We start from the raw sequence: 10,458 nt of genomic DNA, 5'->3' as shown, positions 1-10,458 counted from the left end.
TCCTAAAGCAACTTGAAAACACTTGTTTATAGCATTCACACTGCAACTCAGTTACCTGCCTTAGTACCTGTCTGTCTGGCTTCCCCACCAAGCTGTCTACTCCTTGAGGGCACAGGCTGTATTGGGGGGCAATTTATTACCATGGATAGGAGCATGGATTGGAATTCTGCCTTAGCCACTGCCTGGTTGTGTGATCTTGGGGAAGTCACTTCTCTCTAAGCCTTTGTTTTTTCATCTGTAAAATGGGTAGTCAGTGATTCAACTAAAAAGTATTAAGGGCTAACTCTGTGCTAGGAACTCTTCTACATGCTGGAGATTTGGAACGTGACAAAAACCACTGCCCAGCTGAAGCGTGCGTTCTAGCTGGAATAGGTGTCAGAGGAGGTGGCAGGCATAAACAAGCAAATAAATTCAATAATAACAGTAGGCACCTCATGTGGGTTATGAAGAGGATTACTTGAGATGAGGCCTTTAAAGTGCTCGGCTAAGGCCTGGCTCATGATAAATGCCAACAGATGACAGTGTTGATTATTTTCTCCAGGAAAAGCATTCCTGACCCCACTAAAACGGGCACTCCCACCCTGCCCACCCCAGGCCTGGCTGCCGGCCCTTTGTCTCGACTCTGACAGCACATCTGCACAGCTTGATCATGGCATTTACTACATTATACAATCATATTCTCTTAGATGCATATGGTTCCACATTGACCTCACCTACTTGAAACATGTACAGTGGATTTTTACTTGTATTTATATCTTCAGCATCTCACATGGCGCCTGGCCCGCAGTTGGGACCAAATAAATGCTTGTTAGATCAATCAGAGATCAAACCTAAAGAAAACCCCAAGGCCTCAAATGGCATTAAAAAAAAAACTTGTCTCAGGACTTCCCTGGAGGTCCAGTGGTCAAGACTCCACGCTTGCACTGCAGGGGGTGCGGGTTCCACCCCTGGTGGTGGAACTAACATCCCACACGCCCCGTGGTGCAGCTACAAAAAAATTTAAATTTAAATTTTAAAAAAACTTGTCTCAGACTTGCTCTGAAAAAGTCCTGGTAGTAACCAACCTCCAGATGGCCTCTGGTGGTCCTTACCTCCTCATCTGTTTTCTTGTGTCACCAATAGAAGATTGAGGAAATGACAATGTGTACATTCCCAGGTAAGGTCATAGGAGACATTGTAGCTTCTGCGTTGCTCTCTCTTGGATCACCTGGTCTGGGGGAAGCCAGCTGCCGTGCTGTGAGGACACATGAGAACTCTGTGGAGATGCCCACATGACGAGGAACTGAGGCCTCCCGCCAATACCCAGAACCCACTTGCCTGTCATGTGAGTGCACCATCTTGGAAATAGGTTTGTCAGCCCCGGTCAAGCCTTCTTTGGACCCCAACCCTGGCCAACAATTTGTCTGCAACTTCACCCAGCTAAGCCCCTCCTGAATTCATAGGAGACCCACAACATTTTTAAAAGAAACGTATTGGCATAAACAACCAGCTCTGGACTGAAATGAGCAAAGACAGTACAAAAGGAAAAGAGGCCTTTGAACCCTCAGACTTCTGCAGGCAGGAAGCAGGCTGCAAAACTACTCAGGTGCAAACAGGCTCTGCATTTCTTGCGAAAAGAAGAATGACTCGGAGAATAGATCCCTGAGTCCACAGGGTAGATCCAAGACATGTAATCACTGCCTCCAGGTCACAGAGCCAATAATGGTAGAGCCAGACTTCAAACTGAAGCAGTCTGGCTGTCGAGTCCATGCTTCTCTCCTCTGCATTATACCGTGTCTCTAATGGATGGTTGCATGGGTAGATAGATAGTATGATTTTGGTTCACTGAATTAATATTTTAAAATAGCAAGTGGTGCTCAAGTACACAAAGAGAATTCCAGACACCAGTGGCCGGGTGTGTATCGATCTGATGATTGATGATCTTCATGATATTCACTCAAAGAACGATACAGCCTCTGATCCTGAGCCTTTGCTTTTTACACAAAGAAAAATATTAAGGGGACTTCCCTAGTGGCACAGTGGATAGGACTCGACGCTCCCAATGCAGGGGGCCTGGGTTCAATCCCTGGTCAGGGAGCTGGATCCCACACGCGTGCCACAACTAGGCATTCACGTGCCGCAACTAAGGAGCCTACCTGCTGCAACGAAGACCCAGCACAGCTTCAGCCCCAGCCGTAGGCACAGCCACCAGCACAACCCCAGCCCCAGCTCCTGCTGCAGCTCCTCCAGACTCCGTCCCTACACCGACGTCCTGGAGGTTGGGATGCTCTTGTCCAAATCCAACTGTCTTGCCCGCCTGCGTGCCGCACCCTGCAACGACCTGCACGCCACCAAACTGGCGCCCGGCAAGGAGAAGGAGCCCCTGGAGTCACAGTGCCAGGTGGGCCCTCTCCTGGGCAGCGGCGGCTTCGGCTCCGTCTACTCCGGCATCCATGTCACCGACCACTTGCCAGTGGCCATCAAGCACGTGGAGAAGGACTGTATTTCAGGCTGGGGAGAGCTGCCTAACGGCACCCGAGTGCCCATGGAAGTGGTTCTGCTGAAGAAGGTGAGCTCAGGCTTCCCCGGCGTCATCAGGCTTCTGGGCTGGTTCGAGAGACCCAGCAGTTTTGCCCTGATCCTGGACAGGCCCGAGCCAGCACAAGAACTCTTCGACTTTATCACGGAAAGGGGGGCCCTGCAGGCGGAGCTGGCCCACAGCTGCTTCTGGCAGGTGCTGCAGGCCGTGGGGCACTGCAGCAGCTGCGGGGCGCTTCACCGCAACGGCAAGGATGAGAACACCCTTATCGACCTCAGTCACGGTGAGCGCAAACTCATCGACTTCAGGTCAGGGGCGCTGCTCGAGGACACCGTCTACACGGACTTCGATGGGACCCGAGCATACAGTCCTCCAGAGTGGATCCAGTACCATCGCTACCATGGCAAGTCAGCAGCCGTCTGGTCTCTGGGGATCCTGCTGTAGGATATGGTCTGTGGAGATATTCCCTTTGAGCACGATGAGGAGACCATCAGGGGCCAAGTTTTCTTCAGGCAGAGGGTCTCTTCAGCGTGTCAACATCTCATTAGATGGTGCTTGGCCCTGAGACCATCAGATCGGCCATCCTTCAAAGAAATCCAGAACCATCCATGGATGCAAGATGTCCTCCTGCCCCAGGAAACTGCTGAGATCCATCTCCACAGCCTGTTGCCAAGGCCCAGCAGATAGCTTCTGGGCAGGTTCTCCCTTCTCTGTCAGATGCTTAAGGGAGGGGAAGTGTGTGTTTCTAGCTTCCCAAGTACCAGTGACACTTCTCTCCAAGTAGGACAGTGCTTGATACAGGAACAACATTTACAACTCATTCCAGACCCCAGGCCCTGGAGGCCGCCTCCCAAAGAGAGGAGGAGACTCCACTCCAGCTGTCCTAGGCCTCAGCTCCTCCCATAGAAGCTCTGCTTCTCATCGGTGTCCAGCATTGCTGGACTTTGCAAAATCCCAGGGGTGGGGGTGGGGGGTGGGGGGTGGGAGTGGGTCAGAATCCAGCCATGGAACTCTTCCCTTCCTCAGGAGTTCTGCTGAGGGCTTCCCTGGTGGCACAGTGGTTAAGAATCTGCCTGCCAAGGCAGGGGACATGGGTTCGAGCCCTGGTCCGGGAAGATCCCACATGCCACAGAGCAACTAAGCCCGTGCGCCACAACTACTGAGGCTGCGCTCTAGAGCCCGCGAGCCACAACTACTGAGCCCGTGTGCTGCAACTACAGAAGCTCATGCTCCTGGAGCCCATGTGCCACAACTACTGAGCCCACATGCCACACCTACTAAAGCCCGCTCACCTAGAGCCCGTGCTCCACAACAAGAGAAGCCACCGATATGAGAAGCCCGCGCACCGCAATGAAGAGTAGCTCCCTCTCGCCACAACTAGAGGAAGCCCGTGTGCAGCAACAAAGAGCCAACACAGCCAAAAATAAATAAATAAATTTTAAAAAAAAAAGTTCTGCTGAATGCCGTGATGGGTCGGGTAGGGGGAAATCGGGTTGGGATGAGATAGGACTAGCACCGTTTTAAGTCCCTGTCACCTCTTCCAGCCCTTCTGAGTGCCTTCTGTGGGGACTCCGGCTGTGCTGGGAGAAATACTTGAACTTGCATCTTTTACGTGCTGCTTCTCCAAAAATCTGCCTGGGTTTGGTTCCCTGTCTTTCTCCCCCACCCCTTCCCCCCATCCTTCATACGAAAGGTGCCATGGGAGAGGCCACAGGGCCAAACGCTGAGCGACCTGCCCTTTTTCCACCTTTAGTAAAACTCCCAAGTGAACTGGCCTTCCTTTTTGGTTTTTACTTAACTGTTTCTAAGCCAAGACCTCACACACACACACACACACACACACACACACACACACACACACACACGGACAAACAACGCAAATCAACAGAACACCTGTAAGTGTGCGTGCAGTTGGCATGGTCGTGTACGAAAGGATTGTAGTTGATCTAATTCTTTTTAAATTTTGCCTTTAAATTATTTTACCTGTTTTTTGTTCCGTTTTGGTTTGGGTTTTCTGTTCTTTGTTTTCTTGGAAAGATGCACATTCTAACCTGGAGGTCAATGTTAGTTATTTAGTTATTTGGTTCCCTTGCTGCTCCAAGCTTCCACAGCTACTGCCATAGTTTTCTTTTCTCCCTTCCTCCTCTGACTCGGGGACCTTTGGGGGAAGGCTGCAACGCTTGCTCTGTTCATTCATAGGGTGACGGGACTCAGGCGGGGCAGCTGCTGCAGCTCCCTGACTGCCGCGGCCCCCCTGGTCTGCTTACCCAAGGAGACATGGCGTCCGTGGGTGATGGGGGAGGGGCAGTGCTGACTTGTGTACATAGGATAGCTATATGAAAAGCAGTTCTGGGTGGTGTGCCTTCCGGGTCCTCTCTGGGGCTGTTTTGAGCAGCATGTAACCTGCTGCTCTTACCTGAGTGAAACACTGTACATGAGAATGAAAGACATCTTATTTTCTTTCTTTTTATACTTGGTGTTTTATTTTAATAAAATACCTTTTGTCTTAAAAAAAAAAAAGACCCGGGACAACCAAATAAATAAATAAATATAAAGAAAAAGAAGTGTTAAGGAAGGTGTTAAAGGTAAGGAAGGACACTGACCTTCCTACACCCGGTGGAGATCTGTACCTCATCTTGTTTTTAACACCCTGGTATAAATAAATAAATAAATCGGGGGGGGGGGACAAACTAAGCTAGCAAACAGTAGTCCCCCTTTGTCCTTGGTTTCACTTTCCAAGGTTTCAGTTACCCACGGTAAACTGTAATCCAAAAATATTAAATGGAAGATTCCAGAAATAAACAATTCAGAAGTTTTAAATGGTGTGCCTTTCTGGTATGATGATGAAACCTTGCACTGTCTTCTCTGTCCCACGCAGGAGGTGAATCATCTCTTTGTCTAGCATATTTACATTGTATAGATACCCTCCCATTAGCATAGGAAAAACATCATCTGTATAGGATTCAGTATTATCCTCTGTATCACATACTGGAATGTATCCCCTTGCAGATAAGGAGGGACCATTCTATCAGCACGTTAAATGTGGTTCTTTCAAGATGATGGGATTATGGGTGATTGTTTTCTATTTCCTATTGTTTATCTGCATTTTCTACAATGAATATGTGACTTGTGTAGTTTTTTAAGTTATAAAAACAGTAAATAGTTTCCAAAAGCCAATTTAATTTGTTTTACGCATGAATACATTTTAATTCATCTTATTCATTTTGTGGTTTGAATGTGAACCAACTGAGGGCCGTGACCGGCTGGCACACTGCAATTGAGAACTGTCTACGTGGAGCTTCTGGGTCTCATGAAATTTCTTCTTCTCTGTCTTCATCTTCATCTCTTCTTCCACTCCCTCCCACTCCCCCTCTCCTCCTTTCTCTTCTTTTTAATGGCATCATTAGTTGCTGTACCCTCTGGGGGCTCTTAGCGCATCAGAATCCTGTTTGAAAAACTGACAATCCAGAGACCAAGGGAAGCAAACCCTGCGTAATCTATCACCTTCCCCAGAACAACAAACACCATTTTGACAACGTAACATCCCCTCCTGAAGATGTCAGTTAAATAAATGCTCCAGGAAGTCAAGATGAGAAGGCTCAGCTCAGTTACCAACTAATTTGTTCATTTCTGATGGCTCATGTTCAAAATTAATAATAATGTCAGTTATCATTCCTTGACAGCTTACTATGTTCCAGGCACCAGGATAAAAGCCCTACTTGCCTGCCTGACCTCATTTACATTCATAATTACCATGTGAGGTAGGAGCTTTACTACTTCCTGGCTGTGAGACCTTAGGCAAGTGACCTCACCTCTCTGTGGCTCTAGTTCCTCACCTATAAAATGGGGACAATCATAGTATGTTCTTCATAGGGTCATTGTGGGCTTAAATGAATATACTTAGAATAGTGCTAGACGCCTTGTAAACGTTTAGTGAACTTAGCTGTTATTGTTCTTAATATCCCCATTGAAGAGGTGGAAAGACTGAGGTCTTAAGTAATGGACCCAAGGTCACACAGCTCTTCACTATAAACGACCAGATTGTAAATATTTTAGGCTTTACAGAGCAGACTGTCTTTGGCACAACTATTCGACTTTGTAACGTGAGAGTAGCCATAGGCAGTACATAAAGGAATGGACTTGGTGGCTTTCCAATAAATCTTTACTTACTAAAGCAGGTGGAGGCTGGATTTGGCCCATGGGCCTTAGTTTGCCAACCTCTGGTCTTAACTACAAAAACAGGAGCCTACAATGTTAATTGATTTCCAGGCTTTAGCTGCACTGAAAAGAATCATTTTTATGGCACAAATTTCTTTCTGCTTCTGCCGTATTTACATTTTACATTAGCAGAATGAAGGTTTCATGAATACATAGGGAATGCAGTATCAGGCTGGCAACTATTAAGTTCATTTGTCTCCCTTGGAAAACAAATGTATTGCTGTTTGGTTTTGATCTTATGTAGAACATGCATTCTATGGATTTTCCTTAAAGCATGTGTTTAAAAAACATTATTGCTGTAAGTTAGGCAATGCTATCTTGATTGACAGGGCTAACCCTCCAGCCTGCTAAAACCAGATAATCAGAGATAGGTCAGATATTTAGAATTTTAATCAGTATGGCCTCCTCTAGTCATGTTTAATTCCACTCATCTGAGTCAGCATTTAAAGTTCCTTGAGAATGAAAATCATCAGCACTAAGTTTCTTTGTCAAGGTCCATAACCTTGGGTTCTTTTCTTTCCGTGGGTGACTTTTGGCAAGTATGAGAATAGGGCCAATCTTGGAAGCTTTGAGGAATTTTTTAGTTTTCAAGTACTAAGTTTGTATTTTGAAATTTGAGTCTGCTCTAGATAACTGTGAATCCCAGGTCTGAGTGATAAGCTGGAATGTTTGATTCTATGCTAAGATATTTCATTGTATAGAAGCCTGTAAAATGTTGCATCCATGGACTTTGGTTCTTCAGAAATTCCTTCATCAAAAAGGAAATTAATTTTATATTAATTTTAGCAATATTAAGTTATCACTTCAAATATTAAGTTCAGGAGGTCAGTTAGGAAACTTAGAAGAAAGGCAAGGAGAAAAAAACCCCACTATACTTTTACTCTCTTAATTTATCTCCTTTAGGGAAGACTCCACCAGGAAAGTTAACTATTCACATTATAGATAATACAGTGAAATTTGATCTCCTGAACTAACAGAAATGGCTTAACTGGTTAATCAGCCTCATTCCTTATCTCCAAACTAACCTTCCCTCTCCTATTTTGAAAAATAAACAGAGGACTTATGAGAAGTTGGGTGGATCCCTGGGGGCATTCTAATACCTGTGTTCTGGCGGAATCATTGTTAGGATAAAAAGGAGGGAAAAGACAAAGCTACCAGGTGTCCTCCCAAGAAGATCAAGGAAGCCATCAGGCCCCGTCTTCACGTTCACAAAGGGTCCATCATGTGGACTTTCGACATGACCTTCAAATGAGGTCACACTCAGAGTCACACAGAAGCACTGATAAGGCTGAAGCAAGATCGTTTTCCTCCTTCACTTTTTTCCCTCAAAATATTCCTGTGCTCTTTCAATCACCCTCATTTATAATACACATGACTATATTAAGTACAAATATATTATTCATATTCCTCATAGGCTCCTGAGCTTTCTTTATTCTTTTTTTTTTTTAAATAAATTTATTTATTTATTTTTGGCTGCATTGGGTCTTTGTTGCTGCGCACTGGCTTTCTCTAGTTGAGGCGAGCGGGGGCTACTCTTCCTTGCGGTGCGCAGGCTTCTCATTGCAGTGACTTCTCGTTGCAGAGCACGGACTCCAGGCGCACGGGCTTCAGTAGTTGTGGCACATGGGCTTAGTTGCTCCACGGCATGTGGGATTTTCCCAGATCAGGGCTCAAACCCGTGTCCCCTGCATTGGCAGGCGGATTCTTAACCACTGTGCCACCAGGGAAGCCCCCTTTGTTCTATTTTTATTATGAAAATTTTCAAACATGCAGAAAATTCATTTATATCACTACACAGACAACCATTGTCTAGATAACCATTGTTGACGTTTGGCTGTATTTGCTTCATGAATCATTTCTTTTTTCTTCAAGTATTTCAAATTACAGATATCATGAAGTTTTGTCCCTAAACCCCTCAGGTTGTGTCTCTAAAACCATAGGGAGGGTTTTTGGGGGAGTTTTTGGAATTTTATTTTTTCTTACAGCAGGTTCTTATTAGTTATCTATTTTATACATATTAGTGTATATATCTCAATCCCAACCTCATAGGGAGGTTTTTTTAAATACAATCCTTATTTTCCCCCAAAATACCCTTCCCAGCTGGTTTATTCAAGCCAGGATCCAATCAAAGACCATGCATTCCACGTGGTTGTTGTATGTCCTGTGTCCCTTTCAAAATCCAGAACAGCCCTCCCTCCAGCCCCATCCTTTTGCTTTTCTTATGACATTAATTTTCTGAAGAGCCCAGGCCACTTGCCCTGTTCAATAGTCCACCTTCAGGAAGACTTTGTACAGCTTTAAACTGGTGTCTCATCACTGGACCGCAGTACAGAGTACAGATGAGTCAATGTTTTTTAAATTATCTTCTGACTAGCACAGTTACATCACATTGCTTTTTAGGTTTCTTCCCCCCTCCCTTTTTTTTTTTTTGGTATGTTAAAAGTTATAATTTACAACTGCATACACTTAATATAGCACACAGATTTGATAATATATCATCCAGTTGAGTTAAAATACCCTACTTTTAATTTTTCTGTATATATACAGAATATATATTATATATAACCGTATATATCATTATGGCTATAATTATATATACACAATACTCTGTATCATATATATGCAGAATATATTATGTATTCTGTGTACAGAATATGTATGCAGAATATATTATGTATACACAGAATACATAATATATTCTGCATACAATGTATATAGAATGTACGTATATTATTCTGTATATATGGAGGACATATTCAGAGAATCTCAAAAATGTGGAAGTGACTTGTGACTCCGGTAGCCATTGATCATATGCTCAGTAACTGTGGGCTCATCCTAATTTGGGGGTTCTTGTTCCCTCTATTCATCATTAAATGTCCCCGACACCTAAAGCAATTATTTATTCTCCATGATATAATATAGTCATTGTTGCATCCGGAGCTGGCTGCCCTGGGGCATGTGACCTGTAATATGAATTTATTTCCAACACCGCCAGGCTGTTTTGGCCAGGCTTCCCCTTGTCTGCACAGACACCTTCTAATGCTTTGACAATCACTTCCTGGAGATTAAGCTGAATTATGCGGCCAGCAGTTCATGACTCTTTTTTCCCTTGTCACCTTAATTTCATGCCAACTTTTCTGGTATGGCAGAGTTTTCCTCCTTCAGTACAAAAGCTCTGTGCTTGCCAGCGCCGTAGATTCTAATCTGTGTCGCCTGGAAGGATTGTTTGATTTGGAGAGGTCAGTTGAGCCGCCCTAGACAGAGGACGTGAGCTGCATGAGGGGCAGTTGTATGAAGCCGCTCAGTGCTGGGGTGGTTTGTTATGAAGGAAACAGCTGCTTTTTCCAAATGTTAAATTAACATTTCAAACTTAGGGGCACTCACGTAAGAATTCAGATCATATTCTTTTGACAAATGGGAAGGTCTGGTCACACTAGGCCTGCTTTCCCAGGAGGCTACAGGCACCTGGCTGGGCCCAAGGACAGGCTGCCCCGAGGGTGGAACTGAGCTTTCTAGTGGCCACTCCTCATGTTGCAGAGAGGGGAGCAGGGGCCCTTGGGGGGCCATGGAGATAGTCACCCAAGATGTATTGAACTACCGCTACGCCTCAGACACGGGAGTAGCAAAAACAGACAGTGCCTTCCTTTGAGTAACGTGGAAGATGAAATAGCGCTCAAGTGGACAGACATTAATCATTCAACAGAAAAGGACTGAGCCGTTCC

The 10,458-nt window shown here is 45.2% G+C and overlaps 1 protein-coding gene across 1 annotated transcript; it reads left to right on the top strand.

The window, feature by feature from the left end:
• Positions 1–2,215: 2,215 nt before the first annotated feature.
• On the top strand, positions 2,216–3,205 carry LOC309972920 (serine/threonine-protein kinase pim-1-like; the record flags this gene model as incomplete). Its single annotated transcript, XM_082856818.1, is given in 2 exon segments — positions 2,216–2,959; positions 2,963–3,205. Coding segments are annotated over 2 exon segments (939 nt in total). The 5' UTR covers positions 2,216–2,263.
• Positions 3,206–10,458: the final 7,253 nt, after the last annotated feature.

Source organism: Leucopleurus acutus, assembly GCF_964270905.1.
Source record: "Leucopleurus acutus genome assembly, chromosome: 16".
Taxonomy (NCBI): Eukaryota; Metazoa; Chordata; class Mammalia; order Artiodactyla; family Delphinidae; genus Leucopleurus; species Leucopleurus acutus.
This window is presented reverse-complemented; position numbering and strand designations above follow the sequence as displayed.